The sequence below is a fragment of the Urocitellus parryii genome, chromosome 3 (genome assembly GCF_045843805.1).
Source record: "Urocitellus parryii isolate mUroPar1 chromosome 3, mUroPar1.hap1, whole genome shotgun sequence".
Classification (NCBI taxonomy): Eukaryota; Metazoa; Chordata; class Mammalia; order Rodentia; family Sciuridae; genus Urocitellus; species Urocitellus parryii.
Window position 1 is genome coordinate 206,965,654 of NC_135533.1, and position 22,476 is coordinate 206,988,129.

The following is a 22,476-nucleotide window of genomic DNA, read 5'->3' on the forward strand; positions in this document are numbered from 1 at the left end:
TTTATTCATAGCACTTAAGACCACCAGAAATATTTGTCTGTATTTTCTAATGTTCATCTAAACCCTAAAAAGTAAACTTTATTCTTCCTTGACCATTCTTATTCACTGTTAAATTATGAATTACTTGAACAGTGCCTGGAATGTAGTAGAGATTCACTAAGTGATTCATTGATTTGTAGGGCCTTCTTGCCACATACTAAATTTTTACAAGATATAGATCTGTTCTGGGCTTTTTATTATATTCCACTGATCTACTTAACCATCCTGGCATCAAACCATATTGTTTATAATGATTCTGTAATAAGTTTTGATAACAAAATACATACTTTTTAGGATTGTCTTGAGTATTCTTGGCTATTTACTCTTCTATATCAATTTTAGAATCAGTATTCCACATTCATTAAGAAACCTTATTGTAATTTTGAGTAGAACTATTAATTAGGAGAGAACTGATATTTTTCTTTCTATCTTTCCATTATGGATATGATATGTATTAGCACACAGTCAGGTCTTTGTGTCCTTCAATATTTTATAATTTTCTTAACAAAAACTCAAAACATCTTATCTTGGGTTTAAAGTTTTGCCTGTTCTGTTCATATTTTTTCTCATTTCCTATTCTTGTCATATTGCAAGAACTGGAGAAGCATTCACTAAGAACTACAAAACCATGTTGCAATAGTAATGTTGACAATGGGTATGTATCCTAGTCCTATACTTGATTATAATGGAAATGCTTCTAAATTTCACCATCAGAAATATAATCTGTCAATATTTTGATGAAAATCAGCATCATAGAAAATTTCCCTGCTACTCCTGATTTCCTAAAGCTTTTTTTTTAACTTACAAATGGGCTGTCAAATTTTTTATGAATTTTTTCTGATATGTACTAAAATAATCATGGATTTTGTCTTGCTACATAAAAATGTAGAGATTACGGTCACAGATTTTTTTTCAAATGTTTAACTATTTGTCCACTCTTGGTATAACTTGCTAATATTTTATTTGGAATTTCTGCAACCACGCTTACAAGTTATATTACTCTACAATTTTATTTTCTTTACAATTCCTATCAGGACTTCATATTAATATTGGCCTTCTAAGGTGAACTGGGTGGTTTTTCTTTCTTCAGTTTTTCTTCTTTCCTTTCTTCTTCCATTCTCCCTTTAATCCTATTTTAGTGGACAATTACACTTTTGTTCTTGGAGAGTTAATAAGAATCACTTGTAAAATGGTCTTAAAAGTCTAGCATTTTGGTTTGAGATGAGGCAAAAGGGAAAACTTCTGACCACTACTTCAAACTCTTTAATGATTACTGACTTATTCATTTATATTTAATGGTCATTTGAACTTATTCATTTCTATTTGCATTAGTTCTGGTAATTTATATTCTTCCAGAACACCATCTAGAGTTTGCTTATATTTTCAAATCTATTGGCAGAGATTATTTGTAGCATTATTTATGACTTTTAAAATTTCTTGTGGTACCTGTACTTATATCCTTATTTCATTCTTGATTTTGCTTATGTGTTTTTCCCCCTTGGTCATATTTTTGGAGATCTAATACCTGTAAATAATCTTTTCAAATAATAAACCTCCAAAGTTCTTGAAAAATTTTCCCACTTGTTTATTAAAAGTTCTCTTATTTTTACTCTTTATTTCCTTCCTTCTACTTCCTTTGAATGTAGATATTCTTGACACGTTTCTATGCTGTTGAATACTTAACTCATTTCAATATCTCATTTATTAAATTGATAATATTTAAACCTAAAAATTATTTTTCACATATCATGTTACATACATTCTACTTTTTTAAAAAATATTCATGGCTCTACTTGTGCATTTACTCTTCCAGATGAACTATAAACCAATTAAGTCAAATTTCCGTAACTTTTTAAGTTGGATAAATCTAGAGATAACTGAAATTCTGTAATATAAAAAATTGCCCACTCAGAAATAAGACTTTTCATTTATTCAAATATTTTTCATTAAAGTATTCTTATTTATATTGGTCTTACATATTTTTGGCTAATTTTGACATTTATTTTACATTAGGTTTTTTGGTTTATTTGCTTAGATTTTTTTTCTCAATTTCTTAATTACACCTGTGAATTATCTATTTCTATTTATGCCATGTATCTTTTTATCTTTGGAATGGTTAGGGCTTATTGAACAATGCTAAATAGCAATCGACAAAAGCTATTCTAATTTTCATTCTAACATGAAGGCCTATCCTGATTCACTGCTGATTCTTGATAAAACGGCGTTGTTTATTTCCCCTATTCACCCCTCATTCGTCCATTCATAAAACATTATTAACTGCTGATCATGTGCAAAACATTATTCTAGGTACTAGGGATATAGCAGCTGTCTATATAGAATATATAGTAGTGTCTCTTCACTCACAGAACTGATATTATGGTTCCTCTTGAGGTTTCTAAGCTCCAGTATATGTTTCTAAGCTCAAGTATCTCTTACAATACCAATAATTACCTCCAATTTTAAACACACACACTTGAATTTATGGCTTCTCTCAGCATCAATAATTAGCCAATATCTATAATGTTCTTGCCACTCCTTATTTCTTGCACCCCAATGTTGAAAAGACTCTCTGATAATCTGGAATTATATTCCAAAACTATTCATTTCTTTCTTTTCAGTTAAAAAATTATTTTTTTCTTTTTCTTTTTTGGTACTGGGGATTGAACTCAGGGCACTCGACCACTGAACCACATCTCATCCTTATTTTGTATTTTATTTAGAGAGAGGGTCTCACTGAGTTGCTTACCACCTCACTGTTGCTAAGGCTTGCTTTGAACTCACTAGCCTCCTGCCTCAGCCTCCCTCAGCTGGGATTACAGGCGTTTGCCACTGCAGCTGGCCAGTTAAAAATTCTTAACAGACACATTTATTTTGGTTTCAGTGAGATATATCTGCTCTAATTACTAAGTTTAATACTGAGAGTAGGAGTATTTTGTTGCCTCTGCAGTATTTCAGACAAGTAAACAGTATCATTATGTAAGTCACCGCTCAATTTCTTCTGTGAGCTTCCCTCCACCTGCATACATACCTTACTCCCCTCTGTATCAATGACGGGGTTTATTTTAGTAATGATAAATGGGAGCAATTTACAGACTTGCTTTTCTTCACTTTGTTTAGTTAATTTCAAGGAGAGAGTATCTAAATACCATTGCAAGTATCTTCAATACAGAAACAAAATTCCTATTAAGAAAATTTCACCAATTTGACAAATGTGCTTCAAATTCAGGTCTTCTTCGAATAATGTTTTTTAATAAAATTTAAATTATGTCTGACATTTTTAGGAGTAATCATCATTTATAGTTTTAAAAACAATTTGCAATATTTAACATAGCAATAGTAGTTAAGCAATTTGAATTTCCTGGCTCTATTCAAGTTATTAAAAACGTAAAGTATGACCACATTTGATAAGATCATCAACACGAACATGTCATTAGAAATAAAAACAGAAAACTTTCCAATGACTTCCTATTGTACTTAGGGATAAAAATCTAAACTTACAAAGTCTATAAGGGCTCCCTATGATTGAGTTTTTTCCTTCTTCAAACTCTTCTCAAACTCAACTACATAGGCCTTCAATTCAGTTCCTCAAATTTACTCATGGTACAACTGCTCTAATTTCCATAATGCAGCTTCCTCCCTCTCATTCGAATCTCAGTTCAAGTGTTAATTCCTCCAAGCTCCAGACCACCACTCACCTCCACCCATCATTTTCAATTTCTTTTGTGAGCTTCCCTGTTTTATTTCTTCATAGACTGTAACAATATTTATGTCTTATTTTTTCATTTATTACCTGCCTTCCTCACTGAAATATATACTCCTTAACTTCTTCTCTCTTTCAACACTAAACTCTTATATCTGCAAAAGATATTTATTACCTAAGTTTTAGAAACACATAAGTTTATTTAGCAGGCTACAGTTGTGGCTCAGTGGTAGAGAGCTTGCCTAGCATGTGTGAAGCACTGGGTTAAATCCTCAGCACCATATTATAAATAAATAAAATAAAGGTAAAATGTCCATCTATAGCTAAAAGATGTTTTTAATTATAAAAAGTTTATTTAGCATTATCATACTGAAGATACACATCAGACTTTTCTGTTATTTCTAATATCAATAGCTGACATAAAAGGAAACAACCTATTATTTTATGTGTTTTATTTCTTTAGCTATACAGAGAATTAATACTATTTTTTTCCTCCTCAGGTATAAAACTCAAAAAACTCTAGGACTTAAGTGTTTTTCTTGCACAAAGAAAAAAGAATTTATAACTATTGAACAACTGCATAAGGTTCTAAAACACTCATGAGTTTGTTTACAATTGTGGAACCTTGAAAAAGACCAGTATGAAATAAAAACTCTAAAAGTCTTTGAAATTGCAACAAAATACTAAGTTATAAAATCAATAACTTTTGTAAAGTTGAGATTCTAAACAATATTATTTAAACTATTGTCTTTACAAAGAAAATATTGCTTTATTTCCTGAGCAGAATATATAATAGATTAGCTAAAAGAAAAACAGTGTTTAAGAAAAAATAGGAAAATTAAATGATAAATGATAGATCCAAATGAGAATTACATGATTCACTTTCATTCTCTTTTATGAATTTGTTTTAAGAAGGTGAAAACTCTTTTTAGCATGAAATGTACATTTTCACTGTGCTCTACCATATGTAAATAAATAAACATACCTGTTCTGATTTAAGTACATAAAGTTCCTGATAGAGTTTATCATTTTCACTTGATTGATCTGTCCCAGGTGAGGATTCATTTGTTACTGATGGTGAAAATAACTGTTCTTGCTTGCTTTCTCTTCTAATAGCCACATTTTCAAAAGAAAATTTCTCTTCCACTACTGTTTTTGATTCTTCTCCAAAATCTTCACCTACATTAGATAATGATCCTTGAGAATCCTTGCTTATAATAGTTACTATTCCATCTTGTAAAGAGCTTAAATGAACATCACACATGTTTATATTTTCTGCTCTATGATGGTTAATTAGGAGTTCTAGCTCTTGACATCTCAATAGAATTTTCTCTTTTTCTTGCTTTAAAGATTTGACTTCTTCACTGAGAAAATTAACCTCACCATGTTTTTGTTTTAATTGTTCAGAGAGATCAGACAATTTCTCTGACAATTCTAGCTTTTCTCGCTTGGTTACCTCAAGTTTTTCCATAAGTTCTGTTGTATCTTTCTCAACAACTTCACAGATTTCTAATGGCTCTGCGACAAAAGCCTTGTCAGTATCAAGCATGGCACTTTTCAATTTGATTGTAGCTGGATTTATTCTTTGTAAATGAAGCTCTTCATTAAGTGCTTTAAGTTTACTTTTATACTCTAATTCTTGTTTGTTTTTACTATCTTCTAAATCATCTTTTACCTTGAGAAGGCAAGTATACTCCTCCTGTAACTCTTGATAGTTAACTTCAAAATTTTTTTCAGCAAATGAAAATGTACTTCTTTGCTTTTCAATTTCTTCATTTAGCTGAATACACTGTTGCTTGAGGGCCTCATTCTCTTTTGCAAGCATTTCCATTTCTTTTTGCCAGCTACAATCTTTGGATATGGACTTGCTGGAGTCAATGAAAATCAATTTTTCTTCTTGTTCAGCAGGAACATAAATTTTCAACATGTCCTCAATAGCTTTTTTCTCATTTTTAAGAATGTTATTTTCTGCTTCAAGTTGTGAAAACTTTTCTTTAAGGTCATCCTCTTTTTCCTTTATTTGTTTCTCCAATAATTCAATTTTAAGTTGTAATTCCTGAACTTCTTGTTCAAGTGTACCTTTTTCTTTTTTTTCTTGTCTTAATATTTCGATTTCCTCTTGGAGTTCATGCATTTGAAGGGTCATTTCTTCTGATTTTGAATCCATGATGGACTTCTGTAAATCTTTCAGTTTTGAAATTTCCAAAACCAACTGATTCCGCTTAGTTATCAAATTATCTTTTTCAAATTGCATTATTTCTATCTTTTGACTCATTTCATTTTGTAAGCCATTTATCTGCTGTTTATAGTGAATGCCTAAGCTATCTTTAAGTTTTTCAATATTTATTCGATGTTCAACTTCTAAATCTTCTTTTAGTTTCGAAAGTTCTTCTTCATGATTAAATAGGAGCTGTGTTCTCAGCCTCTCTAATTCAACTTCTTGTGATTCAGCCATTCTGTCTAATACAGCATTTTTTTCTTTTTCCAACATTTCCAGTTTTATCTTGTAATTTGTAACTTCTGCTTCATGTTTTAACTCTAGTTCTTTCCTAGATTCAGATGCCAGAACAATCTCAGCTTTTAAAGCTTCCACTGTACTAAGGGACTTATGTGCTTCATTCAGTTGACTTTCTTGTTCAGCTATTATCATTCTAGCTCTCTGAATTTGGTCCCTTAAAAAGTTCAATTCTTCAAAAAGGTCATCAAGTTGTCTCTGCAGAGTAGATTTTTCTCCTGAAACTATTCCTAGTTCTTCTTGGAGTTTTTCCTTTTGAGCATTAGTATCTTGTAATTTCATATTCAGTTCATTTATTGCCACATTCATTAACTTTATTTGATCTTCATTAATTGTAATATTTAAATGTGATTTTAAAACACTCTCAATTTCTTCCTTATGTTGTGCTTTAAGTTCCTCTATCTGTGACATGTGTTGCTTTATTAACTCTTGTTTCATCTGTACTATCTGTTGCCCATACATTTCATCTATCTCTGCTCGGAGTTGTTCTAATCTTTTCTGCATTTCTTGTTCCACCATTCTTTCTATCACATCAGATTCAAACTGGCAATCTGTGTAATGATGTCTTTTCTGAAGGTCTTCAACTGTACCCATTAACTGTTTTATTTCTTCAGAACATTGTCTTTCTTTTTGCTTAGAATTAGCCAGCTCTAATTTCATACTTGCAAATTGTTCTTGTAATTCTCTCATTAATTTTTCAGTGGCTGTGACTTGATCTTTTAGCTCAAGATTCTTTTTTTCTTCTTCTATTATTCTTATATTTAATGCCTGGATGATTGCCTCCTTTTCCTGTAATTCTTTTTTATTTGACTTTTCTATTTCATCTTGTTCCTTTAGAAAGAAAAGAAAATGAAAATATAAGAATGACATTATTAGCTTCTGGCAACTTCTTATGGGTGTCTCCTTTTTATGTAATTCTATAAAAAGCAACTGTTGGGCCTGCCCCCCCGTTTTTCCCAGTACAAGGAGACCTAGGACTTATCTACCTGACAGTATATATGAGCAAACAATATAACAGTTTTACCCTTCTTGGGAAGAAATTTCTCTTACATTGTGCTGTGATTAAATACTTAAATTTAAAAATACAATCTAATTTGCCTAACATGTGTGAGGCCTTGGGTTTGATCTCTAGCACCACCAAAAAAGCAAAACAAAACAAAAACCAGTCTGACTAAAATATCTATATAAACCATCACATTTTCATTTTTCTTATTAACTGGTCAACATTCTAAATATTAAGTATTTCTGATGGCTAGTTATAGTACTACATACTCTCTAGACACTCTCAGAAGACACAAACAAATAAAAACAGGTCCTCCCCTGGATTCTCAGAAGAAACAAACAAACAAAAAATAAATACCGGTCCTCCCCTGGATTCTAGTGATTTGAAGGTATTTCATGGACAAATGCTATAAAATGAGAAAAACAACAAGAACTAAAGTGGATTCCTTTAAGTCTTCCTTAACTTCATTCCTGTTGTTTTAAGTGAATCAGAAATTTAGGGATATGCAATGCTTAAGTGACTGAACATCAAGTGACACCTAAGACCACTACTGTATATTTACGGCATACCAACCTGGGCTTAGACCCACAGTTCGAACAGAAATATAAAAGACTATCAGATAATTTTCCCCAGTTCCTATCTGGGTACTCAATTTTGGAATTGGAGATTAGGCTAACAAGTGAGTTAGAAATTTAGGGATATGCAATGCTTAAGTGACTGAACATCAAGTGACACCTAAGACCACTACTGTATATTTATGGCATACCAACTTGGGCTTAGACCCACAGTTCAAACAGAAATATAAAAGAGTATCAGATAATTTTCCCCAGTTCCTATCTGGGGACTCAATTTTGGAACTGGAGATTAGGCTAAGACAAGACATATTAACGCATATTCATTAAACAGTTAAGAGCTGTAGTCCCAAAGCCAAGGAAATAAGTGAAATCCATATAACTGATGAAAATATGGGTAAGGAAGTAAAGTTATCTTAAGGAGACACGAGTCCTTGCCAAACAGGACTTCTAGGCGCCTAGAATGAATGTACTAAGAAAATGTAGGCATTGATCAATTGAGTATAGTTCTTGGAAGAAGACCAACACACTGTCAACCTTTGAGAAGTCTGATCCCTCTCGAAAAACCATACTTAATGCAGAAAACAATGTTGGGAGTTACAGCAAGGAGCATTTAAGGAGTTTAGTCTACAGACATGAACATTACAACTCTGAGATGGATGTAACAGGTTATCTCAACCTCATGCCACTGAACATCTGATTCCTCCAACACCCCTTCATCTAATACTTAATAAACAACTTTTTAAATTATTACCTGGCTTTTAAAATTCATCTGTCCATAGAAAGAAAAATAAAATCCAATGAGCTTAAAATCTGAAGTTTGTGATAATTACTTCTCATTGTAAATTCACAGTCTTATATTTAGACTTAAACATTAACCTCTTGAACTAATTCACCTCTGATATAGCTCAAGAAAAAAAAATATGACTTCTGAGCCTAACAAATAAAGGCCAAATTTTGCACTACATAAACCAAGGTTATCTTGTGCAGCCTCTTGAGTGAGACTATGAGCTGTTGTCTTAGTGTCACATATTCCTTTTCCAATTACATCATATGTTATTACCAAGTGCTGAGCCTTCTTAATTTCTACACTAGAATGCAACATTAGTAAATCTGTTAATTCTGGTATTTCTATCTGTACAATAAAGATAAACTTCCTCTATCTCCTAGAACGTGTTTGAGGCTAAAATAAAATAACTAAGGTATTTTATTTTTACTGAACTTTATACAAATATATTCATATACTAGAAAGAAATTTATAAATCATTTGGAACCTATATAAAATGTAAAATCAGTACTGTGGCTGGGTCTCAGAGGTAGAGTGTTTGCCTTACACGCGTGAGGCACTGGGTTCAATTTTCAGCACCACATAAAAATAAATGAATACATAAAGATATCATGTCCATCTACAACTAAAAAAATTTTTTAAAAAAGTAAAATAAGTTCATGATGGTCAATTTTAGCTAAACTGTTAAATAATAACTAGTTTTGAAAAATGTTGAGCGGACACTCCACCGAGGCAGTCAGCAGCCACCATCCGGGAAAGCTGAAGGATACACCGCCACTCTCCTTCAGAGTGCAACATCAAAACAGGTCGGTGTCATTCAGCTCACCCCCCAGACAGCGGGAATTCGCATAAAATCTCTCCTAGGCTTGCCGGGAGAGGGAGTATCAAGCTGAGCCTCCATAAAGACTAGGGGGAAACCAGAGACACCTGACCTCCAACCCCTCTTCCCAGTAGCAGCCAAAACGAAACCTGGCTAGCCAGCGCTGGGGGAGGGGCAAGCAGAAAAAATCAAAGTGATAGAGTGCCAGGGATCCCAGCAGCCTGCAGCAGGGCCCCGGAGATCCAGGCCAACTGATTCGAGTGGCCTGCCCTGCGGCTACAGAAGGCGTGGCGCCTCAGTGAAGCCATTAATTAGCACGCAGGGAGGTTAGGGAAGGCCATTAGGTGGAATCCCACCAGCCAAGCCCACACGGACCCTTGGGCCGAGCACGGGATCTCAGAAGGGGAAGGAAGCGGTACAGTCCCATCCCCCACAGCGGACACTCCACCGAGGCAGTCAGCGGCCACCATCCGGGAAAGCTGAAGGATACACCGCCACTCTCCTTCAGAGTGCAACATCAAAACAGCGGACACTCCATCCAGGCAGTCACCGGCCACCATCCGGGAAAGCTGAAGAATACACCACCACTCTCCAACAGCTTGCAACATCAAAACAGCCAGCAGCAGGACCCCGGAGATCCAGGCCAACTGATTCGCGCAGCCTGCCCCGCAGCTACAGAAGGCATGGCGCCTCAGAGAAGCCATTAATTAGCAAGCAGGGAGGTTAGGGACTGCCATTAGGTGGAATCCCGCCAGCCATGCCCACCGCCCACGCCCGGAACAGGCCCAGCGACCTGCCAGCATTGTAGTCACGACACCCCAATTGGAATAGGGACAGAGCAGAGCCGCCTTCCACTCCCGGAACAGGCCCAGAGAGCTGCCAGTGTGGTAGACACGTCACCCCAATTGGAGTAGGGGCACAGCCGCCGCCCGCACCTGCAAGGGAGACTTTTCAAGTATACAAGAGCAACATAAATAAATAGGGGGTAAATTTCAAAACACAACAGTTGCACCAAGCAGAAAGAAACGCGAGCAGTATGAAAAGACAAGGAAAGAAAGGACCACAAGCAATGCAGGTCAACTCAACTTTAGAAGAGGTAATAGCTGCAACAGATGGAATATCAGATAAAGAGTTCAGGATATATATGCTTCAGATGATCTGGAGTCTCAAGGAAGACATGAGACAGCAAAATCAGACAATGAAAGATCACATTGACAAACAAATCCAGGAAGTAAAAGATCAATTTCACAGGGAGATAGAGGTAATAAAAAACAAACAAATTGAAATTCTAGAAATGCAGGAAACAATAAACCAACTTAAAAACTCAATTGAGAATACTACCAGCAGAGTAGATCACTTAGAAGAGAGAACATCAGACAATGAAGACAAAGTATTTCAACTGGAAAAGAACATAGACAGCTCAGCAAGTCTGCTAAGAAACCATGAGCAGAACATCCAAGAATTATGGGACAATATCAAAAGACCAAATTTAAGAGTCATTGGGATACAGGAAGGCACAGAGCTCCATTCCAAAGGAATAAACAGTCTATTCAGTGAAATAATACGAGAAAACTTCCCAGAATTGAAGATTGAGACAGAATCCCAAATCCTAGAAGCCTACAGGACACCGAATGTGCAAAATCATAAAAGATCCACACCTAGACATATTATAATGAAGATGTCCAACATACAGAATAAGGAGAGAATTTTAAAAGCTGCAAGAGAAAGAAAGCAGATTACATTTAGGGGTAAACCAATCAGGATAACAGCAGATCTCTCAACACAGACTCTGAAAGCTAGAAGATCCTGGAATAACATATTTCAAACACTGAAAGACAATGGGCTCCAACCAAGAATCGTGTATCCGGCGAAATTAAGCTTCAGGTTAGAAGATGAAATGAAAACCTTCCACAATAAACAAAAGTTAAAAGAATTCGCAGCTAGAAAACCATCTCTTCAAAAAATCCTTGGCAAAACATTACAGGAAGAGGAAATGGAAAATAACATTGATAACCAACAATGGGAGGTAGGACAGTAAAGGGGGTAAAGTAGTCAAAGAGGATAACAAATCAGGTTTAGTAACATCAATAAACAAATATGGATAGAAGAACAAACCATATCTCAATAATAACCCTAAATGTTAATGGCTTAAACTCACCAATTAAGAGACACAGGCTAGTAGAATGGATCAAAAAACAAGACCCAACAATATGCTGTCTACAGGAGACGCATTTGATAGGAAAAGATATACATAGACTGAAGGTGAAAGGTTGGGAAAAATCATATCACTCATATGGACCACGGAAACAAGCAGGAGTGTCCATACTCATATCTAATAAAATAGATTTCAAGCCAAAGCTAATCAAAAGGGATAAAGAAGGACACTTCATACTGCTCAAGGGAACCATACACCAACAAGACATAACAATCATAAATATATATGCCCCAAATAATGGTGCAGCTGTGTTCATCAAGCAAACTCTTCTCAAGTTCAAGAGTCTAATAGACCAACATACAATAATCATGGGAGACTTCAACACACCTCTCTCACCACTGGACAGATCTTCCAAACAAAAGTTAAATAAGGAAACTATAGAACTCAATAACACAATTAACAACCTAGACTTAATTGACATATATAGACTATACCACCCAACATCAAGTAGCTACACTTTTTTCTCAGCAGCACATGGAACCTTCTCAAAAATAGACCATATACTATGTCACAGGGCAACTCTTAGACAATACAAAGAGGTAGAGATAATACCATGCATCTTGTCTGATCATAATGGAATGAAACTGAAAATCAATGATAAAAGAAGAAAGGAAAAATCAAGCATCACCTGGAGAATGAACAATAGGTTGCTGAGTGATCAATGGGTTTTAGAAGACATCAAGGAGGAAATTAAAAAATTCCTAGAGTTAAATGAAAACACAGACACAACATATCGGAATCTATGGGACACATTGAAAGCAGTTCTAAGAGGAAAATTCATTGCTTGGAGTTCATTCCTCAAAAAAAGAAAAAACCAACAAATAAATGATCTCATACTTCATCTCAAAATCCTAGAAAAAGAAGAGCAAAACAACAGCAAAAGAAGTAGAAGGCAAGAAATAATTAAAATCAGAGCTGAAATTAATGAAATTGAAACAAAAGAAACAATTGAAAAAATTGACAAAACTAAAAGCTGGTTCTTTGAAAAAATAAATAAAATTGACAGACCCTTAGCCATGCTAACGAAGAGAAGAAGAGAGAGAACCCAAATTACTAGCATACGGGATGAAAAAGGCAATATCACAACAGACACTTCAGAAATACAGAAGATAATCAGAAATTACTTTGAATCCTTATACTCCAATAAAATAGAAGATAGTGAAGGCATAGATAAATTCCTTGAGTCCTATGATCTGCCCAGATTGAGCCAGGAGGATATAGACAACCTAAACAGACCAATAACAATAGAGGAAATAGAAGAAACCATCAAAAGACTACCAACTAAGAAAAGCCCAGGACCGGATGGGTATACAGCAGAGTTTTACAAGAGGAACTAACACCAATACTTTTCAAGCTATTTCAGGAAATAGAAAAAGAGGGAGAACTTCCAAATTCATTCTACGAGGCCAACATCACCCTGATTCCGAAACCAGACAAAGACACATCAAAGAAGGAAAACTACAGACCAATATCTCTAATGAACCTTGACGCAAAAATCCTCAATAAAATTCTGGCGAATCGGATTCAAATACATATCAAAAAAATTATACATCATGATCAAGTAGGATTCATCCCTGGGATGCAAGGTTGGTTTAATATACGGAAATCAATAAATGTTATTCACCACATCAATAGACTTAAAAATAAGAACCATATGATCATCTCAATAGATGCAGAAAAAGCATTCGACAAAGTACAGCATCCCTTTATGTTCAAAACGCTAGAAAAATTAGGGATAACAGGATCATACCTCAACATTGTAAAAGCAATCTATGATAAGCCACAGGCCAGCATCATTCTGAATGGAGAAAAATTGAAGGCATTCCCTCTAAGATCTGGTACAAGACAGGGATGCCCTCTCTCACCACTTCTGTTCAACATAGTCCTCAAAACACTGGCCAGAGCAATTAGACAGTCAAAAGAAATTAAAGGCATAAAAATAGGAAAAGAAGAACTTAAATTATCACTATTTGCAGATGATATGATTCTATACCTAGCAGACCCAAAAGGGTCCACAAAGAAGCTATTAGAGCTAATAAATGAATTCAGCAAAGTGGCAGGATATAAGATCAACACGCATAAATCAAAGGCATTCCTGTATATCAGCGACAAATCCTCTGAAACGGAAATGAGGACAACTACTCCATTCACAATATCCCCCCAAAAAATAAAATACTTGGGAATCAACCTAACAAAAGAGGTGAAAGATTTATACAATGAAAATTACAGAACCCTAAAGAAAGACATAGAAGAAGACCTTAGAAGATGGAAAAACATACCCTGCTCATGGATAGGAAGAACTAACATCATCAAAATGGCGATATTACCAAAAGTTCTCTATAAGTTCAATGCAATGCCAATCAAAATCCCAACAGCATATCTTGTAGAAATAGATAAAAGAATCATGAAATTCATATGGAATAATAAAAGACCCAGAGTAGCAAAAACAATGTAAGCAGGAAGTGTGAATCAGGCGGTATAGCGATACCAGACTTCAAACTATACTACAGAGCAATAGTAACAAAAACAGCATGGTACTGGTACCAAAACAGGCGGGTGGACCAATGGTACAGAATAGAGGACACAGTAACCAATCCACAAAACTACAACTATCTTATATTTGATAAAGGGGCTAAAAGCATGCAATGGAGGAAGGATAGCATCTTCAACAAATGGTGCTGGGAAAACTGGAAATCCATTTGCACCAAAATGAATCTGAATCCCTATCTCTCGCCGTGCACAAAAGTTAACTCAAAATGGATCAAGGAGCTTGATATTAAATCAGAGACATGGCATCTGATAGAAGAAAAAGTTGGTTATGATCTACACGCTGTGGGATCGGGCTCCAAATTCCTCAATAGGACACCCATAGCGCTAGAGTTAACAACTAGAATCAACAAATGGGACTTACTCAAACTAAAAAGTTTTTTCTCAGCAAAAGAAACAATAAGAGAGATAAACAGGGAGCCTACATCCTGGGAACAAATCTTTACTCCACACACTTCAGATAGAGCCCTAATAACCAGAATATACAAAGAACTCAAAAAATTAGACAATAAGATAACAAATAACCCAATCAATAAATGGGCCAAGGACCTGAACAGACACTTCTCAGAGGAGGACATACAATCAATCAACAAGTACATGAAAAAATGCTCACCATCGCTAGCAGTCAGAGAAATGCAAATCAAAACTACCCTAAGATACCATCTCACTCCAGTAAGACTGGCAGCCATTAGGAAGTCAGACAACAATAAGTGCTGGCGAGGATGTGGGGAAAAGGGCACTCTTGTTCATTGCTGGTGGGACTGCAAATTGGTGCAGCCAATTTGGAAAGCAGTATGGAGATTTCTCGGAAAGCTGGGAATGGAACCACCATTTGACCCAGCTATTCCCCTTCTTGGTCTATTCCCTAAAGCCCTAACAAGAGCATGCTACAGGGACACTGCTACATCGATGTTCATAGCAGCTCAATTCACGATAGCAAGACTGTGGAACCAGCCTAGATGCCCTTCAATAGATGAATGGATAAAAAAATGTGGCATTTATACACTATGGAGTATTACTCTGCATTAAAAAATGACAAAATCATAGAATTTGGAGGGAAATGGATGGCATTAGAGCAGATTATGCTAAGTGAAGCTAGTCAATCTTTAAAAAACAAATACCAAATGACTCCTTTGATATAAGGGGTGTAAACAAGGACAGGGTAGGGACGAAGAGCTTGAGAAGAATATTTACATTAAACAGGGATGAGAGGTGGGAGGGAAAGGGAGTGAGAAGGGAAATTGCATGGAAATGGAAGGCGATCCTCAGGGTTATACAAAATGTCATATAAGAGGAAAGGAGGGGTAAGACAAGAGAATACAAATGGAAGAAATGATTTACAGTAGAAGGGGTAGAGAGAGAAAAGGGGAGGGGAGGGGAGGGGAGGGGAGGGGAGGGGGGATAGTAGACAATAGGACAGACAGCAGAATACATCAGACACTAGAAAGGCAATATGTCAATCAATGGAAGGGTAACTGATGTGATACAGCAATTTGTATACGGGGTAAAAGCGGGAGTTCATAATCCACTTGAATCAAACCATGTAATATGATGTATTAAGAACTATGTAATGTTATGAACGACCAATAAAAAAAAAAAGAAAAATGTTAACGTTGATATAAAAATCTGTTATAATTTTATTTCCTGATTTTCTATAAGATGAAAGGAACACTCCTCATAAAAGAAAACTTAATTCAACACTGTCCAACACCTAACATGATTAATTAATAACTAACCAGAATTCTTCATTCAACTATTAAACACCACAAATTCACAGTTTTCTTTGTTTAGCTTTTTTCAAATTACATGGTTTTAAATTACTTGTTCTATGTTACAAAACTGACAGCCCTTCAGTCAAGGATGTAATCCTCTATTTTTAGAAGTACACCTGAAAGAGTGGGGAATAATATACTTCCTGTTTGTGACTACTATAACACAGGAGGTTTGGAGGATTAGGATAATGAGCCTTTGACCATCAATATATTTACTTCAGCTGCTCTGACAGAACTACTTGTTCAAAGGGATTAAATTTTTTGAAAACTGAGAAATTAAAATATAATAATAAGAAGAACAATAAAAGTATTGTTGCTAACATTCAAATAAACAGTTTATTTTCATTACTAAAATGAATTACATAAATTTTAGATAATCTGAAATTATACTGCCTAGTGACAATAAGAGATAATAAAATCCTAGATCTGGGCACTTTCAACCTAGGCCTCGATTATCTTTCTACTCTTACCCTCCAGAAAGACACTTCCAAAGCCTATTGCTTTCTAAGTAAATTATTTTTTGCTCCCTATACATTTTCAACATTTCAGCCTGCGTCTTTATGCCCACTCCACACCCCCCAAAGAATATCCTGCCTATCTCTATTTGTCATGAATTCATAAACGATTCTCTTGATTACCAAATAGGTACTGAATAGCTATTATGTTCCATATATTATACCAATTTATGGGTAAACAAAATATAAATACCACATTATTCCAATTTATAGATCTATCTCAAATATTACCTCCCTGCTGATGTCTACCCTGAATCTTTTCCTCATAAAGCAGACCTAGTCAAAACATTCGTAACACTTGTTACCTGCACTTACTTTTTATTTTGTGGTAACTTGTGTACATGCCACACCTCTCCATGGGTTCGGTGAAGAAAGGGGACATCTTAAGGTTCATCATATATCTTTTGCAAGGGTTACTACATAATAGGTATTCTGTAAACACTTGCATAATCTTTAAATTACCTTAGTTGAAAAGCATGCCCTTCTCATAATTTTAATTTGTACATTTCCTATTTTTCAAAGAGGAGTCTCTGGAGTCAGATAACTGAGCTTTGAAATCTGGCTCTATCAATACATCACTTCTGCACCTGGATTATTTCCTTCATGTCTTGGTACCATCATTTGTAAAATGTAAATGATAAAGGTACCCTTATCTCATAGGGTTGTAGTGATGATTCAATGCATTAATATGTGTAAGAGGCTTTGAATACTGCCTGTTATAGAGTAAGTAGTTAATAAGTGCTAGTTAATGCTTTTGTTATCCAAACAATATTCTTGTCTTGGTAATTTCTCAATTTTCTGTAGAATCTTCTAAGTTTATAAAATATGCTGTATTATATGTATTCTCCATCTTCATTATTCACAGATTCTGTATTTGCCTACTTGCTCAAATTTATTTGAAACCCACAAATCCATACCAAGGGTGCTTTCATAGACATTTGTAGACATGCACAGAGTGATGGCAAGAAATTTGAGTTACTGTAAAATGATGTTCAGCTACATTCAAACACGGTGATCACACTGCCTTGTTTCAGCTCTCATAGAGAAAAAAAGAGGACAGAGATGGCAAGGATCAGAGTGCAGTGTAGTGCAAGGAGCTCAGAATCTCAATTCTGGCACCTGTTAATGGGGTAGCTTCAGGCAAATCACATCTAAACTTCAACTTCTCAAAAAAACAAACAAACAAAAAATGGAATCTACTAGCATGAATTGTTTTTAAGATTAAAGATTACAATCCATGTGATACATTTCCTATCAGGAGCACTTATTGACTAAATAATTTCCCCAAACTGGAATATAACTCAAGTGAATAAAAAGAATCAACCACATTTTTTTCTAGTTTAAATTTACAAAATTTCTTTTTCAGAATTTTATAATCATGGCTAAAAAAGAAGAAATAAATTTAGTCGGGGGGAAAAAGGATAGAAATCCTAGTTATAAAAATAGATTCTCATGAGACTTCAGTTTAACATAGGCAGATCACTTTTAAGGAGCAAAGTAATGAGTAGTATCATCTTTAAAACTATTACTACGAAATCCTCAATGCTTTTGAAATATATTATTTTATATACTCAAAGAGTTTGTCTCAATTATGAAATTTTGTGGTGCATATGCATAAAAAAAGATAAACACCTCCATTAAAAACTTTAAAGTTAACTACAAAGCTGCTATAAGTAGGTTGACTTCCTTAAGATACACATACCATTTCATATACTTTAATTTTCTCTTGTAAGAAATTAATTTGCATTTTGAAGTCTTCTTTCTTTTTTTGATAATCTTCTAATAGATGGTCTTGTTCTTCAAGCTGTTGTTGATGAGTGAGAATCTGTTGTTTGGCTTGCAGTAAATCCGCAGCTGTGTTACTGTGAGTGCTGTTTCGTAGAGTTTCACTAGCCTGTAACTTGAAAATAGAAAGAAACCTCAAAATATTAAATTTTGAAGTGACACTTTATCATACCCTCAGCCCACAGGGGTTCTCTGGAAACTATGCTCACTTCATAGGCTTACAATCTCAGTCAACAAGTTTCCATGCTGTCAACATGCTGATAGGTAATGTGCACTTTGGGTAATGAGCCAAAGAATTTACCTTTCACATTATAAAGCTGAGAAAATAGGAGAAATAAGACAGGCAGACAGGCAGAGAAAAATGCGGACTGAAAGTTCTTCCTGGATTTCTGATGACTTTTCAAACTCTAGTTCCAATTTCTCTCAGAGTTCTGATTGTATTTCTGCCCTTAAGTTCTATAAACAAGCCTGGATTCTAACCTTAAATTCCTCCCTTTTGTTTAATGCATTTAGATTATAGTTCCAATTAAAGATAAATGGAATATATCCAGTTGTCAGTCTAGTTATAATTGAGAACCTAATTAACATAAAACCATATCAGGGTTGGAAAAAGTAGGGTGTAACTGCAGGTTAATTTCTGCAAAAATACACCTGATAAGACTTTGTAGAATTTTTTAAATAGAGACAGGGAAGAAGTACAAAGAAAACAACAGCAAGAAACTACCCAAGAAGTATAAATTAAATTCTTGATTAACATAACACTTATTCACTAGTTTTTCCAGTACGAATAAACAAATGGCTTTATAACAAATTTGTTCTAGAAGGTGAAAAAATTTAAAAATTTGTTATAAAAATCGAGTAAGTCTCATTCTACTTGTAATACTTACTTGTTGAAATTGAATCTGCAATTTTTGACGTTGCTCCGTCAACTTTAAAAATTCTCTCACCGTTTCATCCCTTTCCCTTCTTGCCTGTTGTAAATTGGCGGTGAGCTGTGTGATAATACCATCTCTTTGTTTAACTGCTGCTTCAAATTCTTGTAACTAAAGGAAATCAGTGAAAAGAATTACATTCTAGGCTTATATTTTACATAAAACTGATTATCATTATTACAAGCAACTTTTTAAAAAAATATGAGATTCAAAACACATTAGTGGAATTCTTACAATTTATATGCTATCTCCCACATTTGAAAGCTATGAGCTTTAAGAAATTTGTTTTACTTCCAAATCAATCTCAAAGAAATTAATGTGCACATGCAAAAATTTTTCACTTGTTCTGGCTTTTCTATATATCTAATTCTAGAAGCAAATGCCTTTATATTGGGGAGCTCCCCCAATCTGTTACCAGGCAACACCACCAACTTGTTTTTGGAGAGGATGTAACTGAAATCTATTCTGTCATCCTCATTAATGTCCCATTTTCATCTTGAGTTCATAACTGATTACTTAATACAAGAGATGTCACTCTAACTGCAGAGAATATTTACAGGGACTTGCTAATATTCTTAATGGGTTTAAGTCATCATTTTTTAAAAAATGTGATTTATACCACAATTTTCTTTCAGGCTCATTAGAAAAACATCTATCCTGAAATCACTAAAGTTATTTTACTCTATCTTATTAAGTTAAATAAACAAAGTAACATACATGTTACCTCTATTAGTTGAATTCTAGTTGTAAAATGGGATTCTTAATACTATGTGCAAGAACCCCATTTTTCTCGTGAATGAGATAATCTTAAGTTAACACCTATAATTCTCATTAAATACATAAACTATCATTAAAATTTCCTGGAGGGCTGGGGATGTGGCTCAAGTGGTAGTGCCTTGCGTAGCATGTGTGAGGCACTGGGTTCGATTCTCAGCACCACATAAATGTAAAATAAAGATACTGTGTCTACCTAAAAAAAATCTAAAAAATAAATATTTTAAAAAATTTTCCTGTTTTTGTTTTTGTGAGTAGCAAACAAAGGCCACAGAAGGTAAATGTACCTGATGCAATCCTTCAGTCCCATAGGTGGCCCTCATTTCATCCAGTTCTCTGTTCAGTTCTTCAGGCTCATGTTCGGGTTTCCCAACTAATTCGTTTTCTATCAACTCTAGGTGAGTCTCACTATAGTGTGCGCCTTGTTCAGAATAAGAATCAATGACACCAAATTCTTCTTCCTAAATCAATCCAATATTTTTAATAATTCAGTACTAGCAACATTCCTGAGAGGGGAATTCGAATATTGAATTCCATAGCAAAATCCACTTTAAAACATCACTCTTCACTTTGAAGTTCACTTCTATGGCATTCTGGTTTGCTATTAATGTGATATTACCTTAAAAGCACCTAAACAGCATATCTGCAAATTTTGTTCTAATTCCATGTTATAATGAAAATGAGGTAACTTTGTTTTGTTAAGCAGTAAAGAAGATCTAGTAACTTTTAGAAATCACATACAGAAAGAATTACATACAGGAGAAAGCTTGGTTAGTAAGTCAAATGGTTTTAAATAATAAAAAACATTAGTATCATGAGTAGTTTTATATACTGTACCATTAATAAATTGGTAGGCTTTCCTGTTTTCACCACATTACAGCAATCATTTACCTGTATAAAAACAATTTCCTGATATATTATAATAGACCAAATTTTATTTACCTAACAATAATATTTCTACTAACTGTGTATCTTTTACATCTAGGGAAAATGCCTTAATAGCAAAACAAATATGGTGATTATATTTAACTGAAGTATCTAAGAGGCATATCAAATGTCAATCATTCCTCAAACCTCTAAGTTCTTACAATGCAAAAGACACTTTCATTTAAGTAACTGAAGCTCTAAGTGCAGTTCCTATTTAGTCTTCAGAAAGATAACTAAAAGCTTCAAGTTACTAGATCTTCTTTTACAAAATGCTTCCTTAAAATTAGCTAAATACATTTTTAAAATTAAGCCCTATTTATTTTCAAATAAAACCATTTACTGGTAATAAATTTTATTAAAGACTAGTAAGCAAGCCAAGGGAAATAAAGAGGTAAAGAACACTCCCCTAAGAACTTTCCTCTGGGGATAGTACTACTGCTAGTCATGCCAATCCAGACAGATGTGGGGGTTTTCTTTAACATATCACCACTTGTCTGTAGTACAGATATTTTGTAGTAAGAGAAAGGAGGATGATAGAATATGTATATAGGGTTTATCGAGTGGGAAATTAATTTTTTATCAATTAATCATTTAATTGCCTTTTTACCACTAAGAGTACAAAAACCAACTTCATTCCTGCCCATATCTTAAGCCTTCACAATTCTATGTTAATAGAACCCAGGAGAATGAAATTGTTAACACTGAAATATGTAGGTCAGACTAGTCAGAATGTCTAGAGTTAGGATTAAGTCTATATGAGCCATGACACTTTAAAAAGTAAAAATCCTAGGACTGAAGATGTAGCATAGTTGTAGAGCATCTGCCTAGCATGTGCAAGGCCCAATACCCACAATTGCCAAATAAAAGCGGGGGGGGGAGGGTCCTAACTAAGAAACTTTTAAAAAATCAGTTTGATTGCTCTACTTTTATTCTAAGAATAATCTCTGAGAAATAAAGCTAAAGGGAAGGCAAAAAAAAACAACTTTTGTTAACACATTATTACAATTGGTGAAAAACCACAAGAATGTAGGAATACTAATTCTAGATATAAAGTCACTTGTGATAATTTTCAAATTATAATACTTCTAAATTTCAATTAGTTTTTCATGACTCAGAAATGACACATTCTGATTTTAGTACACACTAAAATTTCTATTTTGAAGTAACAGTGTAATAAAATGAATATTTGTAAATATCCATCAAAGATCATGTCAAATATCATATTATCAGTATTACATAAATTATTTACCCAGTATAATAATTATATCTAATACCTCTATAGCAAATATTCAGTTAGTTCTCCTCTAATTCAGTTTAAACTTATTTATAATGCCCCACAATGAGTTGGTTAGGATCTATCTCCAAGTACTTTCTGGCCATCATGTTGCCCATTGTAGAGTTGTCTTGAAGTGCCAGGACTGTTATGATCTGCTCTGAGTTCGCTGTTCAGCCCTGAGTGCTAGTCACAATGCAGCAGGTTGAAGACAGCCTTGGAAGATTGTCACAACCGTTAAGAGTAGGAAGATGGCGGCTGGGAATGAGTGAGCCGCTCTGTGCTCTGCGCCACCGCCGC

General features: G+C 34.5%; 1 protein-coding gene across 1 annotated transcript in view; it reads right to left on the minus strand.

The window, feature by feature from the left end:
• The window catches only part of LOC144253829 (A-kinase anchor protein 9-like), a 130,628-nt gene that overhangs the window by 75,778 nt on the left and 32,374 nt on the right, over positions 1-22,476 (minus strand). The window contains exons 4-8 of the mRNA XM_077796495.1: positions 20,814-20,867; positions 20,264-20,437; positions 19,158-19,313; positions 18,188-18,385; positions 4,725-7,085 (exon numbers count right to left, since the gene is read on the minus strand). Coding sequence (XP_077652621.1) covers positions 4,725-7,085; positions 18,188-18,385; positions 19,158-19,313; positions 20,264-20,437; positions 20,814-20,867 — 2,943 coding nt within the window. The remainder of the gene's footprint in view (positions 1-4,724; positions 7,086-18,187; positions 18,386-19,157; positions 19,314-20,263; positions 20,438-20,813; positions 20,868-22,476) is intronic.